At 34.9% G+C, this 19217-nt stretch overlaps 1 protein-coding gene across 6 annotated transcripts in view; it reads right to left on the bottom strand.

Annotated features, from left to right (window-relative positions):
* Positions 1–19217, bottom strand: part of LOC115219634 (paired amphipathic helix protein Sin3a) — a 193601-nt gene that overhangs the window by 52852 nt on the left and 121532 nt on the right. For all 6 annotated transcript variants that reach the window (XM_029789790.2, XM_029789788.2, XM_029789789.1 and 3 more), the window contains exon 3: positions 101–219. In XM_029789790.2, the coding sequence (XP_029645650.1) occupies positions 101–138 (38 nt within the window). In that variant the 5' untranslated portion in view covers positions 139–219. The remainder of the gene's footprint in view (positions 1–100; positions 220–19217) is intronic.

Genomic DNA, 19217 nt, shown 5'->3' on the forward strand with positions numbered 1-19217 from the left:
AAGATCTTAATGTAAAGTGATGTTAGACAATACAAGCACCAATCTGATAGAAAAAAAGGACAGACGAGGCTCTCAGAATGGGTTAAAATTGTGTACTTACGGGTAATTTTGCACAGAGTACTGTAACCCAGAGGGCATGTTATTAACAGGTTCAAATCTTTGACTGGTTTGAACCAAACCAGAATACGATTCACTTGGATTAGGAGGCCTTTGTTGCTGCTAAAAACAAAAGAAAGAAACAGAAAATTAAATTAATGTAAACAATAGCAATATATACATAGATAACATCTACATAATTTGGGTGTTTTTTATTTTTGTTTGTTTTGATTAGAATTGATAATTATTGCAATTATTTACACATTATATTGTACTCTCTATGCCCTTATTTAACCTGTAAATTGTAACAGGACCAGATCAGAACTAGGGTTATAAACATAAGGAACTAAGGGAAAGTTGAGAGACCCCAAAAAAGATTTTGTATACTTGATTTTTGTTGTATAATAAACTTGTCCCATTTATGACAACATAGAAACAATATGTTTTGCAATATTATTTAATTTTATTTCTAAATACATCAAATCTAAAATTTGCAGCTAGTATTAGTTAATCAAGGAGTTTCTCTGCTTTCACTGACTACAGAGATCTTTCATAATCAGTTCCAGGAATTCATTAGATGTTTAGATAATATGAGATTTCAAGTTATCATTCAAGGACATATTGAAAAGAAATGAAATGGGAGTACTAGCCCCAGAACTCATTGAAAGTACTTCCTTTTAATATTCATTAACTGCTAGAGATTCAAGTTAAATACCCCTAAAATCATACTGTATCAACTTAACAAAAAAAGGACACATTAGATCAAGTAGCCTTCAATATATCTGACTAAAACACTGAAACATCTTTGATCATGATCACAGGTGTACTCAATCAGGGCTGAACAACAATTGTGCAAGAATCATAGATTACATAAGGAATCACCTATTGAAACACTAAACTCAGGTGATTCCACAACAAATCATTTCACTAACTGGACCATTACTTAAAAATTAATCAACCCAAATGAATAAATACCTGGGTCCCCAAGCTTTAAATGTGTCATCTGCAACAGTTTATATGACATTATGGCTGACCCTTTTGTCACCATATCTATGTTGAAATACACTGCCTTTGTTTCAAATAATTTGGAAAATAAGGAAGAATTTATTCAAATAACATGTCATTATTTGGCTCAGAATATAAGTTAAAATGAAATTTTGATGGAAGGTTTTAAATTAGATAACTTTAAAATAAGGAATTCATATCAAAGACATGAGGATGGTTTCATTTTAAAGGCTCAAACATAGGTGACTAATGACACAACAGCAAGTTCACAAACTAAATCTTGAAATACAACAGTCAAATTAATTGAAGGAAGCAACACTCAAGAAATGTATATTGTCATTTAGCCCCAGAACAAACCTGATCAAGCAGAGGTATGTCATTCTGGCTGTGACCACTCAGTCTTTGCTTTTGGATACAATGTATTTAAGACTACATTATATAATGTGTCTTTCCATTTCATTTTCTTAAAGGCAGAATGAGGTAATTTGCAGGAGAATTGACTGCTGTTTCTGGTAGGACAAAAAACCTGGTTGTCTTGTAATGAAATATATATATATATATATATATTCTGCTATAGATGCAACACAGGATTTTAACCTATGGTCTTGCATTGCTGTGCATCCACTATAAGTTATGAAGAAATAGGTGACATACAAAATGATGATTCTTGATACGACTAGGACAATGTTTTAGCCACTACTTTGAAGGATTATAATTATATAACAGATACAATGTGCTCTGCTGGGGTAAATAATAGCTGTCTATTACTTCAGTGGGTGAGGTGAGGTCAACAGAATATACAAATGATTGATTCACTCAGTTATATACTCCTACAAGAAACACAAGCAATAAATAATGATTATAGTTAGTGTAGCAACCCAAGAAGTCTCAGCCACCACAGCATGACACCAAGGTGAGTTAATGGGGCAATATATCATAAAGGATGTCAACCAGCTGCCTGGGGCCATCTTTAACACTTCTAAGTAAACAATAAAGATTTTTGCCATATTTGAACAAGACTTCAAATTGTGGTAAAGTGTGTGGAGGATATTATTCTATCAACCCCATGGGTATAAAATAAATAATAAACTCCAGTGAGGTCTGAATTCACAGATGGGGAAAAACTAAATACTGTAACACAATAAATCTGTTATTTCACTTCTCTCTCTCACCCCCACCCACCCCAACTCATATGGACTCGTGTGAGATTTCAACATATGAACATCTAGTTTTCAATCAACTGAACAATCTACTGAGTTAGCAAGCAAAGTGGCTGAGTATTCCAGACACGTCTACTCTACAAATAACTATCAAAGAGAACCAGTGTGGTACTGTGTGGCAAGTGTGGACTTTTGAATCACAAGTACAGTCTATCCGGACAAGCTGTTCCATTCACCCAGTTTTGTGTCTATGACTTGGGTTGACTCAAGGTTATGGTACAGACATTTACTCCAAATACTACAGTGGGATCAAATTTTGGACCTCAGGGTTGTGAAGTGAACTTCTTAACTACATAACCATGCCTGTCTGTGAGTGTGCTTCCCAACCATTTGGTTTCAGGTTCAGTCCCACTGTGCAGCACCTTGGACAAAGTGTCTTTTACTATAGTTCTGGGCCTAACAAATCCTTGTTAGTGGATTTAGTAGAAACTGGAAGACACCCATTGTGTGCGTGTGTTGCACTCGTCTTGAAATCATGTGATGGTTGTAAACAAGCCTCACTATCATACAAGTGGTGTTGTTCATTTTCAGTATCTCATGAAAAACATGTCTTGCTATGGAAGGAATACTACCTTACTTGGAAACAGGTAAGGGTTGGCAAATCTGCCTCAACAAATTCCTTCTGATCTATGCAAACATGGAAAAGTGGATACAAAAACAATGATGATGATATATACAACAATAAATGATAGATAAAAGATAGGTATTTACAGCAAATTTGGACACACAGCTTTGGTAATTTCGTCTGTAGTCGTATATCATTATGATCAACAAAATAGCAGCAATCCTTGCAACTAGCATTTAAACTCTTTTGATACAAATCTACTCAAAACCACCACCACTGACTCTGTTAATACAAAACTTTCCATCATAACTTTATCTAAGAACCTTCTGTTGTTCTAAAGATCAGTTTAACATACTAGGAGTGGCTGTGTGGTAAGTAGCTTGCTAACCAACCACATGGTTGTGGGTTCAGTCACACTGCGCGGCATCTTGGGCAAGTGTCTTCTGCTATAGCCCCGGGCCGACCAATGCCTTGTGAGTGGATTTGGTAGACAGAAACTGAAAGAAGCCTGTCGTATATATGTATATATATATATATATATATATATCTGTGTGTGTGTGTTTGTGTGTCTAGCATTGCTTGACAACCGATGCTGGTGTGTTTACGTCCCCGTCACTTAGCAGTTCGGCAAAAGAGACCGATAGAATAAGTACAGGGCTTACAAAGAATAAGTCCCGACTAAAGGCGGTGCTCCAGCATGGCCACAGTCAAATGACTGAAACAAGTAAAAGAGTAAAGAGTAAAGAGTAAGTTAGTTAATTAACTACCTCTCCCCAACAATTCTTAATTATTTTCAAAATTAATTCAAACTCCATGGGTTTGAATTAATTAAAAATGCCAGAAAAGATAGTTAATGAAATGTATTCTTTTCTACTGTAGTTAGGCACAAGGCCCAAGATTTTGGGGGGGAGGGGGCCAGTCGATTAGATCAACCCCAGTATGCAACTGGTACTTAATTCATCAACCCCGGAAAGGATGAAAGGCAAAGTTGACCTCAATGGAATTTGAACTCAGAACGTAAAGATAGACGAAATACTGCTAGGCATTTCGTCCAGCATGCTATGTTTCTGCCAGTTCCCCACCTTCATGTGATAAAATGGTATTAACACAAAAATAATAGCTTCTATCAGATATATGCACAGTTAAATTAAACATATCTTCGTTGGTAATTTCATTGAACAGATTCTTAAGAACAGACACGGAAAGTGAATAGACTGGAAATGGAGTCAAAATTTAGTGGAACCAATAATGAAAATTCTTCGCAAGTAAATGGAAAACGTCAATAAACTATATCTGTGATTTGCCTAAGCATTTCATTCAAAATTCTCAACATCTGTTTTACTTATACCAACAAGTGTGTGTTTGTGGTATTCTTGTGCAAGTATGTGTAAATAGTGAATGTTAGACATTTGATATGAATGAGAGAGAGAGAGAGAGAGAGAGAGAGAGAGAGAGAGAGAGAGAGAGAGAGAGAGAGAGAGAGAGAGTTCCATAAGAAATGGTTGGGACTGATGTCCAGTCAGTGTTTATGATCTCCTGCTTTTCCTTTTCACGCAGATCTAGTCACTTGTAAGAAAGAGCTACTCTGCAAAAGGAGAAAACTAATCCCTGTTAATTCTCAAGCCGCTTCTTTCCCTCTGTCATCTGTATTGCGTCCCTTAGGAAATTAAACCAGAAGGAGTTCAGCAAATGGAAGAGAGGGTAAACAGACAAAGCTTTTTTTTACAGTCCTTAGATAAACTTCCATTACAGAAGTAGCTGACTGAAATCCAGAGAGAAACTCTTGACATGATCAGAATTTAAGACACAGGGTGCAGGATGTATTTAGATAACAGCCCAGCAGTAAAATCTGATACATTACATGTGAGACTACATGGGGGTGATTAGTAACCAAAATCTGGACAAGGCTTGTTGTTATGCAGCCTTGATCCAGTAAGCCCAAGATGAATGGCATTCGAGCCATGACCATCCCATCTTTATTTGGGAATAATATACTTAGGAATACATTGTCCAATGCGCCTGCTTTTGGAGATGATAAATTGGGCAGCTTGAGGGAAATTCTGCTGCTGTTTCTAGTAGGTCAAGTGATTAAACAAGGTCATCCTTATGTTTTGTTTTTTGTCTGAAATGTGGAGAAACAGAAACAACCAAGTACCCAGGGCAGGGTCACCTATTCTTGAAAGGTTGATAAATAAGTACAGTGTCTGTACTAGGATCAACTCAATTGACTGGGTACTCTTCTCTTGGGCCTTGACCCAATATCTAGACACTATTTGGTTTGGTTGGGTCAAATGATAAAGTTTGCAGTTGGTTCTATGGCAGATGAACCTGAGAAAGATTAAAAGGAAGTATAAACCTAGAAACTGATAATAGACACACAAACTCTAAAGCAGGCAATGTGTGTTTTTGGCCGCTTACAAATTAGTAATCTAAAAATTCTTTGATAGATCTACTTATAATTCAACTTTGAGTTTGCAGTTTTACATTGCACTGTGCATGCAGCTGAGATACTTATCCAACCCTTTAAGCTGTGCAGCACAAAAAATAGACAGGCAAAACAAGGCTTAAGAAAGTCAAATGTAAGTGGGTACTGCAGTCCGAGTAGTAGCAGTACTGCAATTGAAACTTCTAGTAGGTAAAGACTGGAAAGGGACAGACTCTGCTGCACAAGTAAGAATTTTCTGTAGTCTACTTACTTCTGATCCAATGATGTTTGGGACTTGCCACTATGTATAAACTAAAATATCAAAGCAGTTTTTGATATTTTGGAAATTCAACATCATACAAGAGAGAGAGAGAGAGAGAGAGAGAGAGAGAGAATAATAACCTTCATGTTCACATACATGTCTGTTCATCTTTTAATCATAAAAATTTTAACTCATTGATTTTCTAACACTTTACTTACTTATTTCTTTACTACCCACAAGGGGCTAAACAGAGAGAGGACGAACAAGGACAGACAAACGGATTAAGTCGATCATATCGACCCCAGTGCGTAACTGTACTTATTTAATCGATCCTGAAAGGATGAAAGGCAAAGTTGACCTCGGCGGAATTTGAACTCAGAACGTAGCGACAGACGGAATACCGCAAAGCATTTCACCTGGTGCGCTAACGTTTCTGCCAGCTTGCCGCCTTCAAAACACTTTACTTACTACACTGTGCAAGTGGTAGCTTGCAGATTATTGGGTATATAAGTCCCTTGATAGAAAAAGGGCTAATAATTATATTCTGCCCCAAGGACTCTATTATATTTGAAACAAAATAAAATGATACTCGAACTTTCAATGGATCAGCCCACCTAACTCTGAATTGCTATACTTCACCTCTATATCATTCATAAGTCTTTCATCAGCTTGTAAATTATAATCTAAATAAGATTCACCTACGAGGTCTCAAGGAGGAAGCAGTGTGTTTCAGATGTGACAGGAACAATAATCACAATGTGATTATTGTTATTCTTCCACTCACTATAGCTGCAAATACAGACACATTACACATTGGAGGTAGAACTAAACAGAATACTGTTGGAATTTTGTATGATAAAAAAAAGATTTCCACAGTTCTTAAAGAAATGTACTTACATTCAAAAATAAATATTTTTTTCTTTTTAATTTTAGTACAAGGCCAGCAATTCTGAAGACCCCCGCCTACTACTTGGACAATACTTTGTTTTATCAACTCCAAAAGGATAAAAGGCAAAATTTGGCTTTGGTGGGATTTGAACTCAAAGTGTAAAGAGCTGGAAGAAATACCACCAAGCATTTTGTCCAATGTGCTAATGTTTCTGCCAGCTTGTCAGCCTTCAGAAATAATTACAAAATCACTTCTTTTTACTTTTACTACTCAGAAATTTTGTGCTTTTACAAATCCATTTGAATTGCAATTGTGATTTTTTCCAACAACTTGTATGCATGCGTGTGTGCACACACACACACACACATATTGAAACACATCCAGAAGTTAAATATCAAGGCATGTATCCCAACATTAACAACAACGACAGTAACAAACTAACCTCAACTTTTTGAACAAGCAGCTCTTGTATATCCTCTTGAAATATAGTATTTCCTCTCAAGAAAGGCACTACTTAAATGATTATTTAATTGCACTCACATAAAAAGCTCAGCATGGTGACTTCACACACACAAACACAGCCACTTGTGATGTGGCTGATGGAGTCGGTACAGATGGTAAAAAAGTTGGACTAATTAAAACAGTTAAATAAGTTTAGAAAAGTGAGAAGATGAGCCTGATAATAAAAACAGATTTTGAACCTAAGTACTATAGTTCAAATCCTACTTGGGTTGATTGAAACTAATAAAATAAGTAACTTGAGGTGTGGTGTGATTAGAAACCTGATATATCAGACTTGAATTCAGTCAGTTATTCTAATCAGGAAAAAATTGCAGTCTTGGTCAATTATACCCATTCAAGAAACCCAATGTGTATGAAGTAACAAAGTTTTTAATACTGCTGGCGCCTTAGGCAAGTGTTTTCTTTATAGCAGAGTTGACACAAGCCTTGTGAAGAGATTAAGTGGATAGAAACTGAAAGATCCACAACATGTATGTGCCCCCACCCAATCTTGCTATCTTGCAATAATTGTAAAGAAGCATCACCATTATACAAGCAGTATCATTTGTTTCCATAATTCTGTGAAAGCATGTCTGGCCACGAGAAAATATTTCCTTGCATGAAAACAAGTGAGGGTTAGCGACAGAGCACATCCTATACCATTAAATAACGAACTGGGGATAATTTAGAATCCACCTGTCCTATGTTTAGATTGGTATTGGTGTCATGGTAAGCAAGCAACAAACATTCCACATGGTTGTCAAAACAGGTATCACATTGACCACTTGATACCTACAGGATATTTTGTCAATAGAATGTGAAATGTCGTCAAATATTGGCCTCACTTGGCTCAGTAACCGACATCTGTTCAAGAAATAAGTAGTTCTTCCTCAACTAAGGATAAATGCAGTTGTATTGCAGAATTCTTAAGATATATAAAAGTTATCACAAAGAAGGGAACCATTGTTATGACAATATGTGAAAGAGACATTGTTCACTACAGAAGCAGCATACTAGCTGTTAAATATTTATTGAATACAAGTCTGAAAAGCTGAAAGCAATGTCTTGACACACTTGAAAATACTTCAATTCTGACAATGAAACTTATTGAAAAAACAAGCAAAGTATCAGAGAAGCATGCTGGATAAATAATTAAATGGACCCAGTTGCCATGTTAACACATGAAACAGATTTTTTTTTTAAATCATGTAATTGTAAGCATAAGTACTTCAATGCCCTGAAGTACAACAAACTTTACAATTAACAAATGATACTGTGAAATATCATAATAACCTTTTTGATGCTAAATTTGCCTGAGACTGCTTTTGGTTCTACGATACAAACTTCCTGTTTAAAGTAATCTAAAATTTAAGCTTTCAATTAAAATTTCATGTGAATTTATGTTTCAAACACCATCCTAATAATGGCAATGATATTATGTTAAACTCTCTTTATTATTTTCAAAATTAATTGAAATAAAGGCAGTGTGTTTTAACGGAAATGTAGTAACAAAAAGGTTAAAGCTTGCTGTTTAAATGGTGATAGCATATTGTTCCACACATTTACATTGTTTCTTTCTTTCTATGTTTGCATGAGTTGGACAATGATGCAAATTTAGAAATTTACATTGATTATTGGAATATATAAAATTTTCAGTTGGGTGCTTTTTCGTTAATTCCTATAAATCAACAAGAAACCAGAAGCAGGACTCAGTCAGAGAGACTAAAGTGAATATAGTAACATTTCCTGCCTAAAGGTGTTTAAACCGGAATCTTTACTGAAGTCGATAGTCTGCAGTACCTTTCCAGTCATGACAATAAACCACCCAACACAATAAAACAAACAGGCTAAGAACACTGGATATATAAACAAATAATAGCAATAAATAAATTGATTTTGTATCAAAGACTCATTATATATATGATATGATTCTCAGTATACCCCCAAAAATAGAGCAAGTAATGTTTTGATCTGGTTAAATTTATTTTTGTTCTTCCTCAAAAATATCATAAACCAATTAATTTCACATTGATGATGGCCATCAAAATCATTAACATTGTTTCCTCATCCCTTGATTTAAAAAAAAAAAATTCTTTTGTTTTCTTTATCTATAGTTTAGGGAACTTTTCCATCATCTTACAGGAAAAAAAGTGTTCAGAAATAATTATTTGTGCTATTACACAACATTCCCTCTAATTTTTCTTAACCACTGAGTGGAACATTTTGTGCTTTCATTATCACCATTTTTATGCCCACTTTTCCATACTTGGAATTTTTTAGAGGCAAATTTTCTACAGTTGGATGCTCTTCCTGTCACCAATCCTCCCCTGTTTCCAATTATGATAATATTTCCCCATAGCCAGATATGTTTTCACTGAAAATTAGGAACAAAGGATATTGCTTGCACGATGGTAATATTCATTTACAACTATCATGCAATGTCAAAGCAAAGAGACAGTAACATATGCACATATAAACACAACAGGCTTTCAGTTTCTGTCTACCAGATCTACTCACCATGCTTTCTGGCCTGGGGCCATAGCAGAAGACACATGCCTATGGTGCCACACAGAAGGACGGAGACTGGAACCATGTGGTCAGGAAGCAAATTTCTTACCACACAGCCATGCCTGTGCCTAGTGAAAATATTTGAAATTCAAAGCTACTATGCAACATTTAAACCTCCATACAGTTTATGAAACATGTATTTGTAAATTAAAACACATGGCAGCATATTGGTTGCTGCAGCACTCATACAGCAACCGAGTGGCCATGCAGCTTAGAAAGAATATTGCATATAACTGAAATCAGTGAATCATGAATTTATTGTTTCACTTGCAAGGCACTATTATTTTTCTTTCTGGTTTCCCTAACTGAAATATAACAGCTTTCCTTTTCCACTGCCCAGTCTATAATGTAAAAAAGACAATGCAAGCAAGAGATGTCAGCCATATCAACCACACAAATTGTATATTTATCATCATTTAATATCCGTTGTTCATGTTGGTATGGGTTGGGCGGTTTGACTGGGCTGGCACGCTGGAAGGCCACACCAGACTCCAGTCTGATTTGGCATGGTTTTCTACAGCTGGATGTCCTTCCTAACGCCAACCACTCCAAGAGTGTAATGGGTGCCTTTATGTGCCACTGGCATGGGTGCTAATTTGCATGACACTGCCATCTGCTACAACTGCAGTTTTGCTCAGCTTGATGGATCTTCTCAAGCACGACATAATGCCAAAGGTCTTGATCATTGCCCCAGTCATTATAAAATAGGAAAATCTAATCCTTCTGGCAAAACAATAAGTAAAGGATCAAACAACACCACTTGTCTTAAAGTCAGATTCCACTATTTTCTTTTCCAGCTAGGGTACCCACGTATCTCCTCTACAGCAAGACCCCTATTCCTATCCCTCTATCATACTCCATCCTCTCATCACCTGACATAATGCCATCTCCCTCAATACTATACACATTTGGTCATGGGTCTTGTCTTATGAGTTACTTGAAGAACTCAGTATTGCTGGTGCCATGTAAAAAGCACCCAGTATACCCTGTAAAGTGGTTGGCATTAGAATGGCCATCTGGCAATAGAAACCACACCAAAGCAGACACTGGGGTTTGGCACATTACTCTGGGTCACCAGCTCCAGTCAAAACCATCCAATCTATGTCAGTATAGAAGACTCACTTAAGCAGTATCCATATTTTATTAGTTTCATGTTCCCATTCAACGGACAGTCTAGATTAAGACTGTGGATAAACCAACATTCTATTAAAACTTTTGAAATACACTGTTAAGCTGATGTTTGGAACATAAATTAATATGAAATTTTAATAGGAAGTTTTAATTCAGATCACTTTAAAAACAAAGAGTCTGTATCTTAAAACCAAAGCAGTCTCGGATGGCTTGGAATCAAAAGATTTAAGGCTTATCTGACTCATTGGTGACCATATTTCTAATGAAATACACTGTCTATAGGTTTTAGTTAATTTTGAAGATAATAATCATGGGAGATTTATCATAAAAGAGAATAAGTTATTTGTTGTGAAAGTTAGTGTTTGGAATGTAACTTAATAGAAGGTTTTAATTTAAATACAAACAATTTATAACAAGGACTTGTAAAACCTGAGGCACTCCCAGGTGGGTAGCTATCAATAGAGTCAAACTAAACAATCGGTTGTTTTAGTTCACATATTTACATTTTGAATAAAGGCTACTTTATTTATGCGTAGATTTTCTTTTTTTATCATAACATGGGAGTACTTTTCACAACAGACTGCTAGTTCATTCTCATTAAAATAAATATATGTCATCATTATCATTTTAGCATCCACTTTCCATGCTTGCAGAGGTTGAATGAAATTCATTGAGGAAGATCTTCTATGGTCTTTAGCCATTCCTGTCACCAATCCTAACCTGTTTCTAAATAAGGTAATATTCCCCCAAGTCAGACATGTTTCCAAGATAGATTGAAAATGAAAACGTGGCTTGTATGTTCAGAACTATCATATGATGTCAAAGCAAGTAAACAGTAACACATACAGCAGGCTTCTTTCAGTTTCCATCAACTAGATTCATTCACAAGGCTTTGTTCAACCTGGAGCTATAGCAGAAGACACTTGGTCCAAGGTGCCACACAGTAGGACTGAACCTGAAACCATGTGGTTGGGAAGCAAACTTTTTAACACTCGCCACATGCACGTGTGTGTGTGTGTCTGTGCATGGACATTTGAGCTCACTGACAAGTCAAATAGGCTAATCAATAGTTCAGAGAAGTATTTATCAAAAGGCCATAAAAGAAATCAACCTTAAAAATACTAAAGGAGAAAATCAGGGAACATATTGGCTTACCAATTCAAAAGTCAAAAAACTAAGACTGAACACCCAAAGCAACTTAACCAAAGATCATTTTGAAAAGAATAAACTCTTTCGATACATAACCTTCCTTTTCAGAACTAAAGCATCATTTGAATATAAAATTTCATCCAATGTAACATTAAATGAAAAATCCAAATACAAATTTACTAACATCACCATTATTATTATTATTATTATTATTATTATTATTAATAATAATAATAATAATGATGATGATGATAATGAGCTGGAAGAATTGGGAGCATGGAAAAATGCCTTGCAGTATTTGTCCTGGCTCTAAGTCCAAATCCTGCTGAGGCCAACTTTGTCGTTCATCTTTTTGTAGTTAATAGAATTGACTAAACCTACTCTCCTCCAAATTGTTGACCTTGCACCTAAATCAGAAACAACAGCTGCTGAGCAACTATCTATTCTAACATTTAACACAAGTTGTAGTGGAGCTGTGTCAGCAACCAACTTCACAGTTGTGCAATGAATATTTTGACAACTCATGAAATAAATTTATATTAGAAGTGAATTTAACTTTGTGTGCTATTAAATGTCTACAATGATTCTTCCACAATATTGTTGCTAATAATTTTCTAGACTTATATAAAAATACACTTCCATTTTATCTAATTCCTATAATTTATTTGCAAGAATTTTTTTCATTTTGTTTAAATTCCAAAAAGAATTGGTGGAATGGTGGACAAAACAGTATGCAGTATTAAGTGACATTCCATGTTCAAACCCATGGCATGATATAATATTGTACAAATACTAGTGGATGCAGGTATAGCTAAGTGGGTTTTAAGTTCACTTGGTAACAGGTTTGATCCCAGCATGTGACAATTTGATAAAAGTAGTTACCATAGTCTCATGCTAAACCAAACCATGTCAGTAAATTTGGGTAGGCAAATACTGTATAGAAACCTGCCAGCTACTGTATCTGTAATTCAAATGCTTGGTTTTGTCACACACAGTGACACATTGATTCTACCTGAGAATTACATTTAGGATTGAAGTGTGAGTGAAATACTCAGCCATTTTACACGTTAATTCAACGAATAAGTTGTCCAATTGATCATCGATCAAACAAGTGGGGGCTTCAAAATATAATACCGAAACACTTTGGTTTTGGACACAGGGTACACCAACTAATTTGTTTTTTAAACTAACACAAAAAAATATGGTTGGACAAAGTGTTAATGTTATGAGCGATAATTAGAGCTAATGATGTGCTCCAGTGTACAACATTAACCCTTTAGTATTTAAACCGGCCATATCCGGCCAAAATAGCTAATCTGTTTTATGTTCAAACTGACCAGATCCAGGCCCTCACACCTACCCTACAATGTTATTCTACATTAAGTAATTACACCATCAAGATCTTGAAGATATGAGATAATGCATGATTAATTCAAATCAATGGGAATCAATAAGCATTATGTTTGATAGAATAACCTGAACACTAAAGGGTTAAAGCAGTATTAATTGAAGAAAATAAATACATTTCTACACAACTTTATTTCTGAGCATAGATTTATTCTATTGAAGTGAATGCTTATAAACCACAGATATTATAAAATGGAATGTATCACCACCTCTATTACATAACAGTAAACAACAAACTGATTCTAGACATAAGGCATATCTAGCCTGCTGGGACCCATGCCTTCATTTACATTTCCTCTACTTTCCATGTTGGCATAGGTTAGACAGGTTGTCACAGTCTGATTAATTTCTTATTGGGAGCCATTTCTCTTATCATTCCTTAACCCTTTCGTTACTGTATTTATTTTGAGATGCTCAATTTTTCTTTCAATTACTTTAAATATAACAAAGAATTTAGTAAAATAACTTAGTTATCATTAAGCTAGAGTTAGGAACATGAATTGTGACTAAGGTTTGGTGGAAGATTTTAGTTCAGAACTTTTGAAAACAAGGCATTTGTATCACAGAGCCAGAGGCGACTTCAGGCAGGTTGGTATCAAAAGGGTTAAACAGTGTACTGAGTGTAGTCTTGTGACACCAGCATGAGAGAGGCTGTCAAGAACTCAGTGAATTTGGGCTCTCATTCTCCTGCCAGTTGGTCAATGCCAACATATATATAAATATACAGTTACAGATATCTCAACAATCTTGCTAGTAGAGAAGTAAATTAATTGATACACATAGACAGTTTAGTCATTAGACATAAAAAAAAAAAAATGAAATGGTTTAAATAGGTGCAGGAGTGGCTGTGCGGTAAGTAGCTTGCTAACCAACCACATGGTTCTGGGTCCCACTGCGTGGCATCTTGGGCAAGTGTCTTCTACTATAGTCCCCCGGCCGACCAATGCCATGTGAGTGGATTTGGTAGACGGAAACTGAAAGAAGCCTGTCGTATATATGTATATGTATATATATATATATTATATATATATATATAATATATATATATATATATATATAATATATATATATATATATATATATGTGTATGTGTGTGTGTGTTTGTGTTTGTCCCCCTAGCATTGCTTGACAACCGATGCTGGTGTGTTTACATCCCCGTCACTTAGCGGTTCGGCAAAAAAGAGACCGATAGAATAAGTACTGGGCTTACAAAGAATAAGTCCTGGGGTCGATTTACTTGACTAAAGGCAGCGCTTCAGCATGGCCGCAGTCAGATGACTGAAACAAGTAAAAGAGAGCTGATAGGTTTATGTAACAACATGGGGATTAAACTACAGGATTCTAAAGAGATGTAGTGGTTCTGTTGTTTAGTTCTACGCCAGCAATGATCATGCCAATCTTTGATGAAAAATGTCACAGTGGTAACCAATTACTTTTTATAGGAGGTAGTAGAGTGTGAATCGGGAAAGAGTTAACTGCTACTTCAGCAGGTCAAGTACTATGTACCGGCTCATTTACTACCTCAAAATGATCAAACAGTTACTGTAATTGAGTTGCAGGTCAGCCCACATTAAGCAGGCTTATGAGCTAAGGCTTTCCAGCTGTGACCAACACATCTTTTATTCAGATAAAGCATATTTAAGCTAACATTATTTCAATGTACCTTTTCCTTCAGTAAGACGATAAAGTATGACTGCAATCTAAGAATCTTAGGTTAAGTGAAATGGAATTAATAACAAACTTTCAAAGAACTGATTAACAACTAAGCAATTCTGCAATTATTTAACTAATTATAGTTGTTACAGTTCTGCTAGCACATATTTCAGTTAAGAAGAGCAACCAGTTAAGAAATATTAGCAACCAGTTCATCACCCATCAACCTAATTACCAACATATATTTTCAGCACTTGACATTCCAAGAAATACAGGAATTTGTGCTCAACTTCATGGTTCATTTAACATTCAATTCACAGTTATCTCACCATTATTGAGTGTATAAAAACACACCAAATCATGTACAAGGAAATATGTACAACACCTGATTATATATACACTTTAGATGAGTTGTAGTGCACCTGAGCACTGTACACAATTATTATTATTATTATTATTATTATTATTATACTCTTTTACTTGTTTCAGTCATTGGACTGCAACTATGCTGGAGGCACCACCATGAAGAGTTTAGTCAAACAAACCATCCCTAGTACATATTGAAAAGCCTTGTACTTATGGTCTCTATCTTTCTCTTTTTTGCTGAACCACTAATTTATGGGGGATGTAGACTGGTTGTCAAGTGATATAAGGACAAACACACACGCATATATACATATATCTTGGGTTTCCAGACAGTTTTACTCAACCAAATTCACTCAGAAGGCACTGGTTAGCCTGAGCCTATAGCAGAAGACATTTGCTGTACAGTGGGACTGAACTCGAAACCACAAGACTGTGAAGTAAACTAATTAACCACACAGGCATGCCTGTATGTGCATGTGCACCCAAAGCTTTCTATACAAGTTGAAATTTATCCATTTCAGAATTGTCTTCCTTTAGTAAACAAGCATACTATACAAACAGGTTGGATAGCTTCAATGTCATACATAAAAACAAGGCACTTAAGAAGTTTGCTTCACTACCATGTGGCTTCAGAATCAGTTCTATTGTGCATCATCTTGAGCAAGTGTAGTCTGCTTGACAATCAGTGTAGGTTTGTTTATGTCCCAGTAACTTAGTAGTTTGGCAAAAAGAAACCAATAGAATAAGGACAAGAAAATTAAAACAAATACTGGCATTGGTTTCATGAACTTAAGGCCCTTCAACATGGTGCCCCAGAAATATTTTAGTTTCATCAAATTTGAATATATTAATGACTAAAGGAGAGATTCTTGTTAGACTAATGGTTAATTATGTAAAAAATATGATGTAAGGTGGATAATTAGCTTAGCCCTTGTACTTACAGGTGCTTGGAAGGGTGAAAGGCAAAATGCTTTAGAACTTGAGAGCAGTGTGGCAACAAATTGAGATAACCTTAGAAGTAAATTTTACTTGTGTGTTAAACTATATTTAAAGCAACTTCACACATAAGATATAGAGGTTGTTTTTGAGACTAAAAAAAGAAAAAAAAAGAAAGAAAAACCTGCATCTTACTAGCCATGAAATATGATAGTTTTTATTAAAACTTTAAAAAAAAAAAAAACTAATTTACAAGTCAGAAATATAAGGAATATATCCACTGAAAATTGAATCTTGGTATATTAATATACATAATTTATCAATAAAATCACAAATTAAAATGTGAAGGAAATTCAAAATCAGTCTCTGTGGGATTCGAAACTTAGTAAGGGAAGTTAGCAAAACCAGTACTAATTATCTCCAGGTAAAATTCAATTATCTCAGTCACCATCGCTGCTCTAATTTTCCATGTTAATATTTGCAGAAAAGTTAAGTCTATTAAAGCCCACAAGATATTGAATGGGAGAAAATTAGATGAAAACCGTGATTGAGATGTCATGGAAACAAGCAGAACCTTCGTATATAACTAATTAGAACTTTTATAGCAATTTAAAAGCCATAATAAATTTAATGTGAATGTAAAACCTTGCTTGGTACTTTTAAATGACGAACATGTTGAAGTTTTTAGATTTGTATAGCCCAGCTAGTAGTTTGTACTGAGTATATTAATGTAAACCATTCTCAAAATCAAGAGACTGCTAATGATTGACTGAATGAATTGAATAATCTAATTTTCAAACTCAAATACATATATCTGCACCAAAAATAACCTTGTAAATTTCAAAGCAAGGAAGATAGAAGTAGATGGTGTTTCATTCTTAACAACTTGAACACTGGACATTATTGTAGTTTCTAACTCATGCTGATTTCTCTGAACCAGATACAAGGTCAGATTTTACAGAGGGGATGGAGAATATATTTCATTGAATGTATAGCTTATCACTGGAGCTTATTTAGTGACCCCAGAACAATAAAATGCTAAGATGACTCCAGAGAAATTTGAACTCAAAACTAAAAAAAAAAAAGAGACTAAATATCATTAAATCATACAGTTTGGCAACCAACCAGTTCTTGATTTGTAATAAATTCAGTGATTTGCTACGTTTATCATTGCAATAAAAGTCTAGATGTACATCATAGTTCTCTCCCACCCACCCACTGTAATTACCAGTCAATGAGGGAGCTGCTGTATGCTCACTCAACCTGTTAGAAATCACAACTTTGGCAAGTATATGTACTGAAGTTTACATTTTGCTGAAGAAGTGCAATAAGACTGAAACATAACCAGAGTTGTCACCTATATTTGCCAAAATGATTAAAACTACAATAGTTATTGAAGTTTTGAGTATTCTCCTCTACTTCAAAAATATATTGTGTGTTTCATTTAATTTTTTACTTTCTCATAATAGATGGTTTAAATTTAAATAGGAACACTTCTAAAACAAAATATAAATAAAGCTATAATTTGATTTGGAATAAATTGTGAATTTCATAACTTTTTTTATGTTATTGTTACTGTTAACATTGCGTAAACACCAGCTGTGAATAAATGATTTGTGAATAGGAGCAAATGTGGATTTCATGGAGTTAAAGAACCCAGAAATAAATTAAACAAACCACTGATCGAAAGTATATTATTTCGAGTAGAACAAAGAGAATGAGTTTAAATATGAGGTTTATTTACTGTGGTTCATTTTGAAATATGTGATAGTTGTGAAGCCCTCCAGGTCAGACCAAACCAAATAGCCTATTATAGGGCTGATGTGAAATTGACAAATGCTATATTTTCTTTCAGAAGCATATACAAACTATGAGCCAACAAAGAAGCTTCTAAACAGTTACTTGGTCTGCTAGAAATAACAATCAAACCTCTATCAAATTACACCCTACTGTTTTAATTAGATCATGTAATCCTAGATAGTCATAACAAGATGGAACAGTCATGGCTGGAATGTCCTCAACCATAGTACAGACCTGGGGCTAAAAAACAACAACGATGACACTATATCCATTTTGATAATGAATGCTGTTAAGTGGAACAAACAATAATTTTGAGTTGTTTAAAATCTAAAGGAACAAAATTCAAGCAAACCAGACAAATTGACAAAATAATGGAGGGAATGGTGCAGGTGGCCATAGAAATTAAATGTTGTGTGGTATTTAGTATGTTCTGAGTTAAAATCCAACCAGTATAGGAACTACACATTTCAGATAGAATGATGTCTCATAAGATAACATGAACTGAAGACTATATCACAAGAAGGGATCAGTTGATTAAATTGACCCCAGTACCTGACTGGTACTAGAACAGTTTCCAAAGTGATCACCATGAAAAAACAATGAATGACAAGTTTTTTCAAAATCCTTAAAAATATAATTAATAATGAAAATTCTTGAAGTTGTATATAAATTCTAGTATGTAGTGAAACCTAGAGCAGTAGAGCGGTATGTTATCAGAATAAGCTTGAAGTTACTAATCCAAGTAACTGCTAGGAACACATTAAAATATGCAAATCAGTCTATCCAATTTACTTAAGCCATTAATAATAATGGGTTTATAAGCAATATTTCTGTGGACAGTTAAAGAGAGTACTTGCTTGTTGATGAAAACTCAAACAAAGGTTTATCCTATTAGCTTTCAGATTACACTGTCAAATGTAATGTTTATTTATTCCCATTGTTTTGAATAAATTCATGCCGTTGTCTTGTATTATTCTATATTTTAGAGATGAGGAATTCTGTACATTATTTACATTGGATGGATATGTGTCCTCATCTTGTTTGTTGTTACCACATTTCGGTTGATTTACTCTCCAGCCTTATCAAGTGTCCTGTTAGAATTTTGAACCCAAACTTTAGGAATGAGACCCAGGGTTGGGTTCAAAATTCTATCAGGACACCTGATGAAGGCTGGAGAGTAAATCAGCTGAAACGCTGTGGTAACAACAAACAAGACGAGGACACACAGACATCCAATGTAAATA

The sequence above is a fragment of the Octopus sinensis genome, linkage group LG15 (genome assembly GCF_006345805.1).
Source record: "Octopus sinensis linkage group LG15, ASM634580v1, whole genome shotgun sequence".
NCBI lineage: Eukaryota > Metazoa > Mollusca > Cephalopoda > Octopoda > Octopodidae > Octopus > Octopus sinensis.